Source organism: Asterias amurensis, chromosome 7, assembly GCF_032118995.1.
Source record: "Asterias amurensis chromosome 7, ASM3211899v1".
NCBI lineage: Eukaryota > Metazoa > Echinodermata > Asteroidea > Forcipulatida > Asteriidae > Asterias > Asterias amurensis.
In genome coordinates this window covers 23321005-23339083 of record NC_092654.1, presented here as the reverse complement: position 1 = coordinate 23339083, position 18079 = coordinate 23321005, and the positions used below count along the sequence as shown (strand labels likewise).

Genomic DNA, 18079 nt, shown 5'->3' with positions numbered 1-18079 from the left:
AAAGTCTCACATTGGGCCGTAACATATAATAAAACTGTTTCAACTCCATGAAATAGCTATTCTAAAACCTTTTTTCGGGGTAACAAAAGTGACAAAATGATAATTTGTGGAAGAAAACATCGACGGACATTTTCTTTCATTGACCCCCCCCCCCCCCGAACGGACACAAAATTAATAAAATATAACCACAGTAAATAACAAAAGTACATTCATCATAAAAAGTTGTGAATTCGTTGCGGTACACAGAGAAAAATACAAACTGCAAGTACTTCTGTCAATTCAGGGGTTTTCATTTTATTGTTTGTTTAAAATGTTTGTTTAAAAAAGCATACATTTGCGATCTATCTTATTACAAATAGTACAGTTGACTAACTATAAACTTATTACAATCAAAATTTAAGCTTAATTGTATTTTTTATAATTGGTGAGACTGGGTAAATAGAAATTAATTATAAATGTTCGTTAAATTAAATTTAAAAAGCGAAGGGAATGCAATGCCCACATTTTATTTTAGCAAGAAATTTGAAAATACGGGATTTGCAATTTAAATAACCCAAAGACAATATTTCGAGAACATTATTGGCATTTGAAAGTTTGGTATGATAAACATGGACTAAGGCTGAACTTCCCCGTACCATAATTATTCAGGGTTTATTATGAGCGTTTTCGAAATCACGGATTTTCGGATTGATCTCGGTCCGACCGACTGAAGTCCCGTTTTCTGCCATAGCTGATAAAGCAGTGGTTTAGAAAAAGCCTTAATCCCGATTGGGATTGAGTGGGGCTGCATGGCGGGATTTTAAATGTTAAGCAATATGGAGCCTCGAGATGCATAAGCAAGCATTAACACCACGTCACCTTACCCCCAACATAAACCGCCGAAAAAGGAATTAAAAACGAAAGTTAAATTGGCGGCACTCTCTTACTGTACATAATTAGATGTAAATTTTCCTGAAAAACTACGATGGATGTAAATCGTTTATAAAAAGTTTGAAAGTGGGCGTTTTTACAGCTCTTTAAAAATGGCCACCCAGCGTGGCTCGCGCGGTTGTACGCGAGATAATCTATGCCGTCAACCTATGATAACTCCATAAGGTAGCTTGTCAATCAATAATAAAGTTGTAGAAAGTTAGAATAAACTTCTCGAACATGCTCTTTCGTTTTCAAAGTGTGGGGCTTTGAATTGCATTATGCTAAATTGTGTTACCGTGGCCTTGTCTATAAGGCGGAAAGGTGGGTTGCCGATGACTTTCTTCACAATGGGTAACCTAACCTAGGTCATTCAACAGTTCCGGTTGTGAAATGTTGTTGTAGCAATGTTCTTCCTCTGTGGGGGTAGTTCAACCAGAGCCAAATGTGAACCTCTATAAAATGTTATACACAACGTTGTGCTGACCACGACACATGCTGAAGGCGACTAAAATATTAAGGTGTTTACAGTGTAAGGTTGCTTTCTTCTTGGCAAAATGGAAGCTAAACACAATTTAACATCCACAGAAGCCCATACAAAACTCTCACTTCCAGAAATAGAGAAACAGTTTTATGTACCAGTAAAAACACGAAAAACCTGGTAATCCCTGACATTTAAAACCGGACATTATCGCTCACAATATATTATATAAATATGACACATACAACATTCAATCTACAAAAGGTACAAATCTCAATATTACAGTCTAGAAGAAATCCCACATTTCATAAAAAGACAATTCTTTTCCCAAAGCAATTCCAATCGAAGCATTCCTACAATCTTCCTTCTGTTTTAACATGACACAGTTGAAATAATGACGTCAGAAAACGTTTGCAATTCGACGATCAGTCAGTTACATTCTGGTTGCGACAAGTTCATTGAAAAACGGGTCACAATTAGACTTTAAGGTCGAACTAGTCTTGATTCATTTACTGGAGGAATGGGAATGAACGTATAAACCCGCCACAAACACTTTTTAAACACAGAATTACCCTCTCCCGAATTCGCAAGTCAAAATAATGTGAAAACGATGCGCTTAAAGGAACACGTTACCTTTGATCGGTCGAGTTGGTCTTTGCGAACTAACACCGTCGGCCATTTATGGGAGTCAAAACATAAATGGCCGACCGCGTTTGTCGACGAGGTTAAAAGAAAACCACGCAATTTTGAGTGGTACTTGTGTGGATCATTATATTCTACTTTTAAAATATCTTTCTAATCATATGCATTTTATAGCAAACGGTTACAAACGCTTTTTAAAGACCAACTCGGCCGATCCAAGGCAACGCGTTTCTTTGAAGGCATGCTCACCCAACAACTATTTGCAACAGTCGCTATACCATCGCCTTGAAACCAATGTATTTGATCTCGAATTTGATTTTGGACTGATCTCGAACTGTTTTTGTTTCTTTTGCCTTTCAGTGATAATTACCACGTCCTTTGCTAGTTCAACACCACCCTGTATTGTAGTTATTTAGTTTTACATTTATTTCGACACTCCGATAAACTGCAAGTTTCGAAATCTTTCAAAATCATCCAGTTTCCGTCACAGACATACGCCCCATGCCTGAAGCGTGCAGTTTGTGTTTGGTTGATATAATGGGTGCGTTCGTTTAGCTTCCCTGGGTCGACCCCGGTGTGTGGTGGTTTTTTTTTCCCAGGACGAATGTGGGTAATTATCTGCACACGTTCGTCCTGGCACACCGGGGTCGACCCAGGGAAGCTAACGAACGCACCCATAATGTGAACAAACAGCTGTTTTGCCACCACATTATTAATTGTTCACCCTTTTTATAATTGCAAATGCGTTCGGGCGTATCTATTTCTTTTAGAAATAATTGTGTTCACTCATGCTTGTTAAACTTTGCATAATTATATTCAACAAAGAAGTTGATGGTGCAGTAGTTGGTTAGAATTGTTTAGTATACATTTCCCAAGCTATACATATGAAACTGTTATTCACCGATGCCCTTTCTCACCAAGGTGATTCTCTATGGTTGGTAACGTTAGAGTTTTCTTGTTCGGTTCGTGTTCAGTGTCTCCACTCTCTAAATGTAAAAGAGTGAAAAAACACTCTTTACATTTCGAGCTGTCCCTCGTATGGCTCTTCAAAACGAGTGGTGGTTAGTTCACTCTTTTAGAGGGGTTTCACTCCAGGACTGAGTGAAAAATCAATCAAAAAGATGCAAACTTCAATCTTAAAAAGAGGAAGACCACTCGAAAGAGTTGTCCTTCATAGTATGGCTCTTGAAAGAGTGCCTTTTCACTCTTTTACAGTAAGAGAGCATGCGTAATCTTACAGACTCTATTTTAGGCATATTCACGAATTAAAATTTTATTGCAAACAGTTGTTTGACATTTTCACGACCCGATGGTTTAGGGAGACCAAGTTTGCAACCTAAGGGAATCGTTATATATCGTTTGTATACCACGTGGTATGTCATGGTCGAGCGGTTAAGAACACTTGATTCAAGCTCTGGTGTTTGATCAGCAGAGTGTGGGTTCGAATCTCGGTCGTGCTCAAAGTGGGAAGGTAGTGCTTTCTGCTCTACCGGCCAGGCTTCGGACTGATGATACCAAAGCCTACATCCGTATGGACTGTCAAGGGATAACCCTGTTTCAGCCCTAGGAGTTGGTGGCAATCGCCTCTGGACAAAAATTGTAACCCACACCTTGAAGTGACCTTCATGCCTTGTGTCTGGTGACTTGCATAACAGAAAAACAGGAAAAACTTGACTATTTTCAACAATGACCACCTTATTTCGGGGGCTCTACTTCCTTCCCATACATGCAAAGTTCTTTCTGCCGTCAAAATGCATCTTGATGAACGGCGAGGTAATCACAGTTAATACCGCTGCATCCACACTGTTCAGACTAGAATAAAATCAGCTGAACAAAAATGCGTCTTAATGATCGTCACTCTCAGGACTTCATGACCTCTCCCGCATATATGTTTGTCTCTATCGAATGATTTGTGATTTTTGTTTAATATAATAAGGGTGATTCTGTGGCAACAGAGGTTGGTCCATATACTGATCAAATTCCAGGTGCAAATACACCCGAGCAACTAAACCGGTTTACGATGGGTGGTTTATGGCCGCCACTGACGCACGGCGGACAACATGGCGAACCACCACTGTCCACGAAAAATTCTCCTTTTTAACAGTCATGAGTTGGTTTTGAAGTTCTCGTGAAGCACCCACTTGCTAATCTTCAATTGAAGAACACTGAAGACTGGTGATAAAATTCTGTTCCACAAAGTTTGTTCCACAAAGAGAAATTCACAAATAGACAAAGTACCAGAAAAGAAGATAATGACGCAAAGGGTGTTTTTTAACTCTGCTCTTTTGCGTTCGCATATTAGAGGAAGAAAACAGTGAAATCTGAACATGCTCCGACTTGCAGCAACAACACTGGCCTGCAGTTTCTGTGAAGGTTTACGGTAAATTACCATCATTGCTTTTTAGTGAGCTCTCGGCAGCATGCTCTCGCACACCCATCAGGACAATGTTTTGCTATTAAAAGTTAAACTGGGCACATACTCCCCCACCTCAACTAAGAGTTCGACGATTCCATGAGAATTTTGGAACGAGGTATCAAGACACAGCCTCGATTATTGGTGGACTCTCCGGTTGAACGTGTTGCTCCAACGCGGCTAGTTTCCCCCGGAAGTCGTCACAGATAACCTGTGCCCTCTTGGAGCGGAATATGATTTCTCTAGTGTTGAGCACGTCGTTGAAGTCTAAGAGCTCAACCGTGAAGACACGTTTAGCCTGACCAAACCGCTTAAAATCCTGAAGGGGCCATTCGAAGCTATTCTTGGCACCCATGAAGCACAGGTGCGTCGGGGTCACCTTCAGCTCACCTTTTTACAAGAACAAATAAAACCATAATTAAAATGTTGATACTTAAAATCTTAAAGACGGCATGGTCCTGTAAAGATTGCAAGCTCATTGTGGGAAGGACTCTGCTATGTATGTTTCACTGTAAAATTACACTTAATTACTGGCGGCTAAGTTGCCAGTAACTTACTGTAAAATGTACAGGCAAGTTTTACTGCTTGGCAACCGACAACTAAGGGCGTGTCTACGTGACGTACTGTAAATATAACTTACAGTATATGGATTACAGTAAACAACTGTAAAATGCAATTACAGTAATCTGCTGGGCACAAATACAGTAACATACTGTCAAAGTTACAGCGCCATGTTACAGTGTAGGGTCGAAACGTCGGGCCTTTAAGTATTTGTTTGCAAGATTGCGAGCTGTGCGGTTTGGGTCAGCATTCTACTATTGTACACATGTATCTTTTCGCTACTACACTTCATTTTGCTTTCCACAAAAAGCTGTCGGCTTAAAATCCCCAAAAGGTGTTTGGCCATGCCAATGAACGGGTCAATGTTTTGTTCTGGGTTTATAGGAAACTCAATTCTAAGATCAGCAAATATTGGACTTGCACCGCGGGCCAGTTAAGGATAATCCTTGCTCCATCGGTCGCAATATAGTTGGTTGGTATATTGTTGGTACCAGTCACTGCAATGAATTACGTGTCCTTATTTCAGCTCATCAAGATATATTTATGCTAAGCAGAAATATTACCCTATAAAGGCACTGGACACATTGGTAATTGTCACAGTCTACTCGATCGCAACATACGCACACAATAACAAATCTGTGAAAATTTTGACTCAATTGGTCATCGCAGTTACACGAGAATAATGACAGAAAAACACCCTTGTTGTACAAAATAATTTGTGTGAAGTTACCTCTTTCTCATTAAAACCAGTGGACACTATTGGTAATTGTCAACGACCAGTCTTCTCACTTGGTGTATCTCAACAATGCATAAAATAACAAACCTGTAAAGATTTGAGCGCGATCGGTCATCGAAGTTGCGAGATAACTATGAAAGAAAAAACACCCTTGTCACACGAAGTTGTGTGCTTTCAGATGCTTGATTTCGAGACCTCAAGTTCTAAACTTGAGGTCTCGAAATCAAATTCGTGGAAAATTACTTCTTTCTCCAAAACTATGTCACTTCAGAGGGAGCTGTTTCTCACAATGTTTTATCAACCTCTCCCCATTACTCTTTACCAAGTAAGGTTTTATACTAATAATTATTTTGAGTAATTACCAATAGTGTCCACTGCCTTTAAACGTCACTTCGGGGGAGCCGTTTCTCACGATGTTTTACACCATCAAGAGCTCTCCATTGCTCGTTACCAAGTATGTTTTTATGCTAAAAAACACATTTTGAGTCATAACCAATAGTGTCCAGTGCCGGTAAACATTGTGTGATCAGAACTTACCTCTATCGAACTTTTTCCGTATGTCTTCCCCGAAGATATCCACTTTATAAGCGTCGTCAGACCCGTTAGTGCTCTGTTGTGCTCCCATAGCGGACGAAGTAACATCAGCTGATTCAGGATTCAGGAACAAACCTACGGGATTGAATAAAATACAAAGAACGTGACTAATATTGCGAATCGTAGATGACTTATTACGAATCATGTGACTGCGAAGCATCGTGCACTGAGTCGAAAGATACGCTCGTGACTTTGTTCGGGAATTACACTATAATTGGGCACGAGCGGAGAAGTAAAGAAACGATTTCCAGTTCGGGAACCTGCAAAGTCGTTCCTGCCCTGCGAGAAGAAAAACAATCCCCAATCTTTGTAGTTCTCACGAACGTATTCAATTCGAAATATTCGACAAAATAGTACCATGGCTTGATTTCACAAACCGCTAAGATTCATCTTCAGATGAGTTGCCATTTACACTCTAATTCTGACCAGAAATGGGTCAGGCCCCACGGGAACCAGAATCCGGGTTAATTCTGACCCTGGAGTTATTAAGATGCACCATTAGTGATTTGTATTGTGACGCTATACTTTGCTTAAGCTCGCGAACACAGATAAGGGCTTAACCTTTTTTCTCGAATTGTAATTAATGAAACAGAACATGTCTTTGGTCTTGTTTGTGATCTTTTGAAAAGTTAATTTTATGGTGGGTGCTTGCTGCTAGGCTTGGCTGAAGATTAAGCTATGAGGTATGAATATTAAATTCATATCTTCTAAAGGGGAATGGTATACGGTTTATACATGATGATGTTTTGCAGACAATAACAATCTCCCGCCCTTTTGTAGCACTTTGTTTAGCATAGAAGTGATGATTTCATTCATGTTGGTCATGCTCTCTCTCTTCCCGGCATCGCAGATGGTAACATAGTTAATGTTCAGGTACCGTATGATTACATTCTATGAGTCATCACATTTATGGATGTGTTTACAACATATTAACCCAATATGGCAATCCAATTTCTTCAAGTCAGAGCGAATTCATGGAGAGAGTAAACCAAATTTTTATAAGAGTAAAAAGATGTGTATTTTTTGATTTAACCGCAGCGCGGCTCTGAATGGTGAGTCAATACACAATGTGTGAAATACAGTTCGTTGGTTTGCTGTCAGCTTCGCCGAAAGCCTCCATTAAAAAAAAATCAAATTATAATTTTCAAAACTTAATTGTACATGTGCATTCATACGTGGCTTATGATTGACGACAACAGTACAATCCAGACAAGCGTGTAATAAATATACAGTAGCATTCAATTTACAAACCACAAATAATTAATTAGTCTTACTTTAATGATGTATGGCCAATCCAGTCAGTAGTGCGTATAGAGTTAGCGTTGTCTGTTACCGTAGAGGCGTGTGTCCCTGATCATCAGATGACACTCAAAAGGCCCAAGAGGTTATTTTACTCCAAAAATGCCTGAATTTCTGTCACTCGTGGAATGCTGCACCCGGTTATTCACATAGTATATGATATTACTACAGTACTGTGTAGCAATCGTGTCTTCGGTCCAGTTCACATGGCTGGGTTTTCTTAATAATAACATGGTGTGCAGTATGGTGTGAGAACGCGGAATTTTATGTTGTAGAAAAAAAAACAGCCCATGACGACGCGCAGAGCGCCAGCTGGTGTCGACGGATGAGACTTGGGCCCACTTTCATGGAACTGCTTAAAGCCATTGGACACTTTCGGAACAGAAAAAAAAAGTTCACAGATTTACAAATAACTTACAGGGTTTACAGAGGGTAATGGTGAAATACTTCCCTTGAAATATTATTCCATGAAATGCTTTACTTTTTGAGAAAACATCAAAACAATTATCAATTCTCGATATCGAGAATTACGGGTTTATTTTAAACACATGTCATGACACGGCACAACGTGCGGAAACAAGGGTGGGTTTTCCCGTTATTTTCTCCCGACTCCGATGACCGATCGAGCCTAAATTTTCACAGGTTTGTCATTTTATATATAAGTTGTGATACACGAAGTGTAGGCCTTTGGACAATACTGTTTACCGAAAGTGTCCAACGGCTTAAAGCAGCTCTTTGCAATTGGGCCCAGACTACACTTCGGAAACCATATAGTACTATTAATTTAGTATGTGATTATCAAAATTTGTAGCCCTCAAAATCTTCTGAATAATAACGTTTTCGGGGTCATGCAATAATTATGACAAGTTACCTTAACCTCGGGATTCTGTGCTTCAACCATTTTTTGAGGAACTCAGTTGGTCCTTGGCTTGGGAAATGGATTTAGTGCTTCACTAAAACTGGCAGCAAATCGGTTTTGGAAAAGCTTATTTTCTGAGGTGGTTTTTTTTCTGGGGTAATTAGCAAACATTCCAAACGGTTGAAGAGAAACATGTAGTTTAGTTGTCCGAAATAATGTTTGTTTGGTTTTCAGGAATTTGTTTGAATATTTTTTAATATTTAACATTTAGCTTTGGTTTTCCGAGTGGTGCACCCTACAGCGCCCTCCATGGTGACCTCGGAATGTCAACAAATATGTAACTAATATATTTCTTTCGCGTCATAACAAACATGTCTGGCAATTACATAAACATTCAGACACACACATTGAAAAACAGGGGGAATTATTCCGAGGTCGTGTAAAGAAATCGCAAATCATCAGTCATGTGTCAACCTATTAGCTTGAATGTCCCGTAGGCCTGTTTTATACCAGCCCCCAATCTTGATGATGCTTGGTTTACCAATTAATTCACTTAATGTTTTCAGACAAATAACTGCCAGAGGCTGATACTGTAGACGCGTAGAAACCCATTCAAAGCATTCGGCATACAATCTACATTTTGCGGAAAAGAAAATGGGTCAACCATCTCAGACAGACATAAGGAAGCTGCGCATTTCACAAACACTGACCCTACGGCCATTTTACTTTTGAATGAGCAAAACCGAAAAAAAACCATGACCGGAGATTTTGCCTACAATGCAAATAAGAAATGAACCTTTTCAACCATTATTGTTGCGGGCGATTGTTACCGCTAAGCCTTTCGACCTTCCATCGTATTCAGAAAAAAGTGGCACGTCAAAAGTGGGCAGCCCCCCCCCCCCCCCCCGAGTGGACATAAGATGAACCTCTTATGGCTGCTTATATAGTACCACACACAAACAATCTAAAAGTAGCCGTTTTATAAATTATACCATGACAACCTTTTTCAAAGCTGATAGGCACACAGGTGAATAATCATCAAACAATTTTGTTCACTGAAAAATGGTTACCAGGCAAAGTTCCACGTTATGTGCTTAGTTTGTGACTGGTTTCCCGCTTATTTTTGCTGCGCCGAATTTGTTAATAAAACTTATTTACTTCAATTAGCAGCTCAGTCTAAAAACAATTGTACAGGTCTCAATTTCGTTGAAATGCCGAAGCAGAAAATGTTGATGAAAATTTGCCTGCTTGAAACAAGCAAAAGCAAGCTGAATATTACCATCATAATGTGACATGATGATATAACCATATCCTGGTAAACATAATTCTGCTCTGCTAAGCAGCTTTTTGTGCTTAAATGCACTGAACACGTTTGGTAATTAAGTAGGATTTGAAACTTTGCATGGTGGAAATAAGATACAGAAGAGTTTGCGGTAACACCATGTAATAACAATCTCTAAATGAGTTGGGGTGGTTCTGAAAAGAACCGTTGGATTCTCCAGAAGACGATCAGAGCATACTGATCGAAACGTCGAGTTAATCCAACGGTTCTTTTCAGAACCACCCCAACTCATTTAGAGATTGTTATTACATGGTGTTACCGCAAACTCGTCTGTAACGTTTGGTAATTGTTTCTCACTTGGTGTATCCCATCATATGCATAAAACAACAAATCTGTGTAACTTGTCATCGATATGAAACTGGGTCCAAATTTTCCACAATGGAATATGGTGGGGATTGTTTTCAGTTCGACAATTGGCCGAGATCGAACTGACAGTTATGGCTACGGCTGTCAGTGCAGCCATTGCTTCAACGCACGTTAACGTGGTGATCCCATCTGCAGTCGTAGCCAGTAGCCACTAAAAGGATGCACTAGGCAAAATGACCATTCAATTTAATTAGGCGCGTTCTATTCCGTGTGCAAAACGAGGTTGTGGTAAACCAATTCCAACACTGAGAGACAATTAGTTCCCCTTCCTGCAGTAGTTTTCTCAAATGCCATGAACTTTCTATGACGAACACGGCCATTAAATACGAACGAATGCTCGCTCCAGACCTATGATAGAAGAAAATGACTTGTATACTTTGACACGTTTCTCGCTCGTTCCCGCTCCCACTTCTTTCACGATCGCATTTACTTGCAATTGGATTCCCTTGAGTCTAATTTCATCAAAATAGTTATTATAGGCTAGACGGTGAATAATGAGTTGTACATTCCTTAATGGGTGTGTTCGTTTAGCTCCCCTGGATGGGTCGACCCCGGTGTATCGCGTTTTTTTTTTCTAGGAGGAACGTGGGTAATTATCTGCACACGTTCGTCCTGGCAAAAAACCCGCCACTAACCGGGGTCGACCCAGGGAAGCTAAACGAACGCACCCTATATAGACACCCATGAGTTTACCCCGTCATTACCCGGGAATTGAGACCATATTCCCCCGAGAGTGCGCTTCCTTAAGAAGAGCCAGTTGTTATCATTTGGGATATTTGTATTGATTACCGCATACTTAATTTAAACACAGCGCATAAAAGACGCATGCCCGAAATGTCTTTCTATACTCGGAATGACTTATGTGTACACTTTAAGTGTAACGTGGAATGTTTTGTCATCTTCGATATTACCGAGGTTCATTCCAATTAAAGTTCATGAAACATTTCAGATGTTTGCATGAGATGGCCTTCTATACGAATACCGCTGGATTAAAGTTCTTAAAGAGAATGGAAGTGATCATGAATGAAAACAATACAGAAATTTGAGATTGCCAAAAACTGTAAAAAAAAAAGGTGCATGTACGATTGCATTAGATACTAATTTCAATACTGGACCTATAGTTCACTATGAGGAAACGGTTCTTCTTAAGAATCAGATTTGTTTTGTTTTAGGATTTTTTTTTTTGCAAATAAGGCAGGAGACAACCTGAAAAATGGGGGGCATTCAATATTCAACTTTTTTTTGTGACAAAATACAAATTTTACTCACAAAAAAAAAAAAAAACCCAGAGCTTTTGCTCTAACAACTTCCGGTTCAGATTGTCCGTGGCAGTTTTTACGTCACTCTGTGCAGAGTTGTTTTGAAACTCAAAGAGAGGGAAACGAGTAGAGCTACAAAATACATTTAATGTAATTGGATTGTTGTTTTTATGCATTTTCAATTCTTTGAAAGGATGGGGAATTATCTTACTATTAACACACGTCATCAGGTAGAGAGTCAAGTAGGATGCAAGGTTCAGAGGTCATTGGGCATGCGGGGTGAAGATGTTGTAAACAACATTTACTTGCTATGTCTAAACCATATTTTAAAACTCTAAAGTGGACGACCTCCTTTAAGTGCCAGACAAATACCGCAGTCTGGGGACGCAATCAACTTTAGGAAAAAAAGCTTCTCGTACATTAATGTAATCGCATTGCTGCATAGTCAATCGCGGTAACATTTTTGCCAATACTGGGTCTTCAGGCTGGGGTCTTAGTGGCATCAGCCCGTGTATAATTCTCTCGTAGGAACTTAAATAAACCCCACCACGGTAAACTGAGGATCAGTGGCGATGGTTTTATAGGGCTTTAAAGGAACACGTTGCCTTGGATCGGACGAGTTGGTCTTTGAAAAGTGTTTGAAACCGTTTGTTATGAAATGCATATGGTTAGATAGATATTTTAAAAATAGAATATAATGATCCACACAAGTATTACTCGAAATTGCTTGGTTTTCCTTTTACCTCGGCGACTAACACGGTCGGCCAGTTATGGGAGTCAAATTTTTGACTCCCATAAATAATGGCCGACCGTGTTAGTTCGTATTAAAGTAAAACGAAAACCACGCAATTTCGAGGCAATATTGTGTAGATCATTGTATTCTACTTTCAAAACATCTTTCTAACCATATGCATTTTATAACAAACGGTTACAAACGCTTTTTAAAGACCAACTCGACCGATCCAAGGTAACGTGTTCCTTTAATATCGAACTACATAATAATCATTAGGTAAACAGGACATCTGTTTTCGGCCTAATCCAGAATTTAGTTATCTGAATTATGCATACTGACAGAATTTATCTGGCCCTCATCTGAATTATAAATCAGCTTATGTCAGAGTCCCGGATATAAGTCCATCCTGCTGTTTCTATTGTAGCTCTTTAAAGGATTCGGGTACTTTTCAAAATGTTCATAGATTTACATTTAACTTACAGGGTTTGAAGATAATGATAGTAGAAAGCTTCCCTTCAAATATTACTAACTGAGGTGCTGTAGTTTTTGAGAAATGAGTAAAACAATATAATGAAAATACGTTTGTAAATGCTTTAAATAATTTTGGTCTCATGAGACGAAAATTATTTTCATGACATTGTTTTACTCATTACCCCAAAACTATAGCACCTCAGCACGTAATATTTTCAGGGAAGCTTTCTACTATCATTATTATCAAACTGTGTAAGTTTAATGTAAGTCTGTGGACATCGTGTTTTTTGTCCTACAAAAAGTACATAGACCCTTTAAAGGCAAAAGTGTTCATTTGGTTTACGGGATCGTTTCGTTGTTTTAATCCTGAGTCATAAAATGTGTGGGGGAAAAAATAATTCAAAAGTGGTAGAGTTTCTGAGATATCGCCAAAACTCGAGAGCGACTGTGTCCATCGCAGGAAGAATGAGCCGTAACTGAAACACACATACATCTGTGAAACGTTTCACGCAGAAACGTTTCTCAAATTGAATGGTTATAATCTCCCTCTCTAATACAACAATTCTTACAAGGAAATCGCTTCCAAAAAATGTTACACTATCAACAGCTGCAGTGCTTCTCACCAAGTAAGGAGCCTACGTTTTTATGGTCTTTCATTTTGTGAGTAAATTACCAGAAGGTATAGGCCTACTCTGCTTTTAAAAATGTAATGTATAGAATTGTTTATGAAAAAAACATGAGTTTCATTCTGAAGTCCCGCTGATTAAAAAAAAAGTACATTCCAGCCTCCAGGGAAATACGTCCATCTAATGTTAAGTCCAGGCAAACCGCAGCTGTTCATCTCAACTGCTATAATCGAAATGATGGGAGAGGAACGCGCACAAGAAGGTCCTCTACAAAAAAAAAGACATAGAAATTATGTTGTTCTTTTTTCTTTTTTTCATGATAAACATAACCACCTAGCGAATGTGACGAGGTTTTCACGGGTCTTTTGGTCGGCGTTGTTGGCCGGGGACTGTGGGGGATTGGAATGAATTAATGTGTATTCCCACAAAAAAATGTATAGTTTTTTTAAAGGAACATTGATTCTAATTACATTTGCTGCTACAGCTATATCCTGCCTAATTTTACATTATAAAGGAGAAGATGTTGCCCTGTCGTATATACCAGCTGGCAGTCATTTTTTAAATTGTCTGTTGCTGTATTTCTGTGTGTGTGTGGGGGGGGGGGGAGGGAAGGGGGGGGGCAAACTCTTGCTTTAAATGTTCTGTTTGTGGAATCAGACCCATCAGCACGTGGGCGTATTTCAATCAGCATATAGTGATGTAGGCCTGCCCCTACGTGGACTCACCCGAACTAGCTCCTTCGCATAAATAAAGCACACTGAGTCATTGTATGGAGGTTGGTGTAGCATTGCTAGAATGTAAGCCTCTCTGCAGCACATGGACAAACAACATTAATCATCTCAATGTTGCGGTGCCAGCCCCATGTAGGCCTACATTAAAGGCACTATAGACACTGTTGGTATCAAAATAATTGTTAGCTTAAAAACTTGCTTGGTAACGAGCAGCGAATAAATGTTGTGAGTTATAAAACATTGTAAGAAACGGCTCCTTCTAAAGTAACGTATATTTTTTAAGAGGTAATTTCTCACTCAAATATTTGAATCTGAGAAAGACTTCAGGCCCAAAGCACATTTTAACAGTTTACTCCATAATAAAATGTGCTGTTTTAGCGACTTAAAGTATTGGTAAATACTCCAACATTAAAATGATCAAAACTTCGAAACTAACATAGTAAGAAGAACCGCAGCTTTTAAAAAACGATTTATGGAGAAATGAATTCTCTTAGGACTAATGGTTTTTCGATGATTGATAATTTTCCATCCCTAAGCATTTGAGTGTTGCGGCTAGAACCCGCTGTCAACTCCCCTCCCCCCCCCCCAACGTGAATGGATTCGAGGTTGCCGTGGATAAACAATGACAGTTGCTGTTTGTTGATCAAGTAGCCCTAGACACTGTCTTAGCTGAAACTTTCTCATGATGTGACTTTTATTGATACCTCTCTTTTTTCCTCTCCTATAAATCAGCATTACGCTGACAACAGCCAATAGTATGGCCTGCTATGAACCTATCAACCGGACATCGCGTGTTGCTTGTGCTCTTGATCAAATATTTCAGATTGTTTGTTAAAATAACCTTACCATGTGTTGAGCTTGTTCTGGCTCAAAATAGAAAAATGTTGCTGGTAAGCGCAGAATCTTCCAATTGAGAAGACTCATCGGAATGTTGCGTGTATTATCTGTCCCAAGCTGGAAAATTTGTAGAAAGCACTTTTTTTTTAAATGCAACTTCGATGACCAACTGAGCCCAAATTTTCACAGATTTGTTATTTTAAAGGCACTGTACACGTTTGGTAGTTGTCAAAGACCAGTGTATCCCATCATAAGCATAAAATAACAAGCCTGTGAAAATTTGGGCTCAATATTGGTCATCGAAGTTGCGAGAAAATGATGAAAGAAAAAACACCCTTGTCGGACAAATTTGTGTGCTTTCAGATTGGAATAAAAGACTTCTAGCTAGAAGTCTTTTATTATTTTAGTGAGAAATTACCACTTTCTCAAAAACTACGTTACTTCAGAGGGAGTCGTTTCCCACAACGTTTTATACTATCAACAGCTCTCCAATGCTCGTTACCAAGTCAGTTTTTTGTTAAAATTTGTTTTGAGTAATTACCAAACGTGTACCTTCCCTTTAAGTATAATGTTGGGATTCATCAAGTGAGAATACTGGTCTTTGAGTTTGACAAATACCAAGCGTGGCCAGTGCCTTTAAATTTCTATATGCCGATACAAGGCTAAAACTAAAAGATACCCGATGTCATCTTGGATTATACAAATTATTAATATTATGCCCATCAATATGACACCATAACACCTCCTTCGCTGCGAGGCCGCGGGCAAAACAACGCAAAATGCCACTTTGGAGAGCTCTTGGGTGGGTATCAGAACAAAAACAGGCAATAAATCACGCTCGTGTCTTCAGCTGAACACATAGCATTTTGGGCATAAAATAAGGCCAGACAAGATAAGGCAAACTATTCAAGATTCTTTGTCTGGAATAGAACCCTTACTCTAAAGAAAGTCTACTCTTGACAGAATTCGTACTTGGTTGAACAAAAGAAGACGAATTATAAGATCTAAGCACCCCATGCACAGGTTTTTTTTTATAGGTTGGTTGCGTATCAGAAAAACAGGCGATAAAACATGACGTATTTTCAGCTGAACGAAGAGAAGAATTTGGGCACTAGCAATGCCGGAAAAGGCGAACTAGTCTCACTGGATAGAACTCATATATACACTAAACAAAGTCAGTCTCTGCTCTATGACAAAATCATTCTTCAGTGAACAAAGGAAGAAGAAATTTAAGATTCGAGCACCATGGTTGTTTGTTATAGGTTGCATTTAGCTTGCAAAAACATGCAATAAAACACGTCTGTGTTTTCAGATGAACGAAGAGTATATAGACATTGGGCATAAAACAAGCTCGACAAGGCGAAATCTTCATTGATTATTTGACTTGAAACAATGAGACTGAAATAAGACAGTCTATAGTCTCGACATGTTCTTAATTGTAGGCTATAAAAACAAACTAGTGACCTTTTAAAAAATGCAATTGTGGGCCTAAAATGTGCAGACCTAAAAGTATAAACTGATAATGTTTACCGTAAAGTCATAAATGATGCATGTTCGTTAAATACTAAATACTAAAACAAATAGTTTGTCATAAACCGGATATACATCAATCATCATAAGCAATTGTTTTTTTCTTTTTTCTTTTTCGTTTTGAAATAACACATCCAAATGCAACTATCATGTTCGTTATTTTTGCTCCTTTACTTGTCTAGCCAAATGAATCATAATTTTTGCATAAAACCCTTCACAAAATGAGCACTCTTCATTGTTTGTACATGCACCTTATTTACATAATATTCAGTGGTTGGACAGTAATTCGTTTAATATTAATTTGAAGACAGACTGCATGTACCATCCACAACAACCAGTCATTAATTATAACTCTAAATGAATTCATTCTCAAGAAACAATTTTATATTCTGTCATAAAAAAAAAATGTTAAGTCATGCTCCCGGCATTGAACAAAGAAACACTTATCAGCAAAACGCAGTACACTTTAACCTTCCTCCGTCACACAGCAATTTCTTCTTCAATAACATATTTTTAATTGCTTTTATTATAATCCCATACCATCAGTAAAATGCATGAAGTTGAACCGATAGCACTCCTAACACTAACGCAGGCTTTATTATTATACAATAGTGTGTTTGACAAAATAAATACAACAACACGAGTTACCATGACGATGCATTTGTTCACCAACAGACAGAACAAATGTTTGAAACATTACTATTAATGTGACAATTATTACGAGTGTGTGAAGTGTCATACGAAACGACCTTTGCATTATGGCGATGTGTGCACGAGATAACGAAAAAAAGGCGACCCGCCACTATAACAAATATACCGCAAATTGTTTACTCGGGTTGATTTCTCATACTGACTCAATCCATCTTTAATTGAAATATATTTATATCTACATCAAAACCGACCAACACAAGGATACTATGTCATAGTCTTGGTTCTTATATTACCCTCCACAGATATAACAGATAATGTTCTTTGTTTTGGTCGCTATTTATTACAACACGCATGACGTACTACACATACTTACGTGTGTGATGTGTAGCCTTTTTCTAGCCGTGCGAAACCTGAAAGCAGTGGAGGTGTGTCTCTCAACGTGAAGACGCAATCGATGCTGCCAGATTAAATTATCCCACAATGTTGAAGTGAGGATGTGGAGAATCTAGAACTCGTCTTTAAACCAAGGCTGTGGAAACAGCTGAAGCAATGAAGTAGTCCATATAATTATAATGCTGGGAGTGCAGTATTGTTGCAATACAATACTACAGTGAGCGTTTTCTGCTGCCGTCTTATATTATCGTAAGAAGACAACTTAATAATACTGACCATGTAAAGCACAGTGTACCCGCATAATTATCGTCGTTATAATAAGGTACCCTGTGGTACTACTGTTGCACCCTGGCTGAACTGCTTCAAACCACGAAGACCTCCGTACATCTATCCATACAGTCGTCACCCCCGTGGGTATAGAGTGAGCGACGCACGGCAGACTTGGCCCTGCAGTAAATCCCCACGACGTGGGAAATGCCGATGTCACCTTTATCTCGTGCGTGAATACACTACACTTGGCCGTGGTGAGGAGGTTTTTTTTCAGAATGGTCGCTGTCTCGTACGGCGAACCGATCTAGTAATTGCATAGGGTTTTACTTGCCCTGTGTCGCCTATGGCAGTGCACGTGCTCCCGTAGAACTGCAGC

General features: G+C 39.0%; 1 protein-coding gene across 1 annotated transcript in view; it reads right to left on the bottom strand.

The window, feature by feature from the left end:
• Positions 1 to 288: 288 nt before the first annotated feature.
• LOC139939562 (uncharacterized) overlaps positions 289 to 18079 on the bottom strand; it is a 32034-nt gene continuing 14243 nt past the window's right edge. Inside the window, exons 3-4 of the mRNA XM_071935562.1 lie at positions 6280 to 6411; positions 289 to 4835 (exon numbers count right to left, since the gene is read on the bottom strand). Of these exons, the coding sequence (XP_071791663.1) occupies positions 4567 to 4835; positions 6280 to 6411 (401 nt within the window). The 3' untranslated portion in view covers positions 289 to 4566. The remainder of the gene's footprint in view (positions 4836 to 6279; positions 6412 to 18079) is intronic.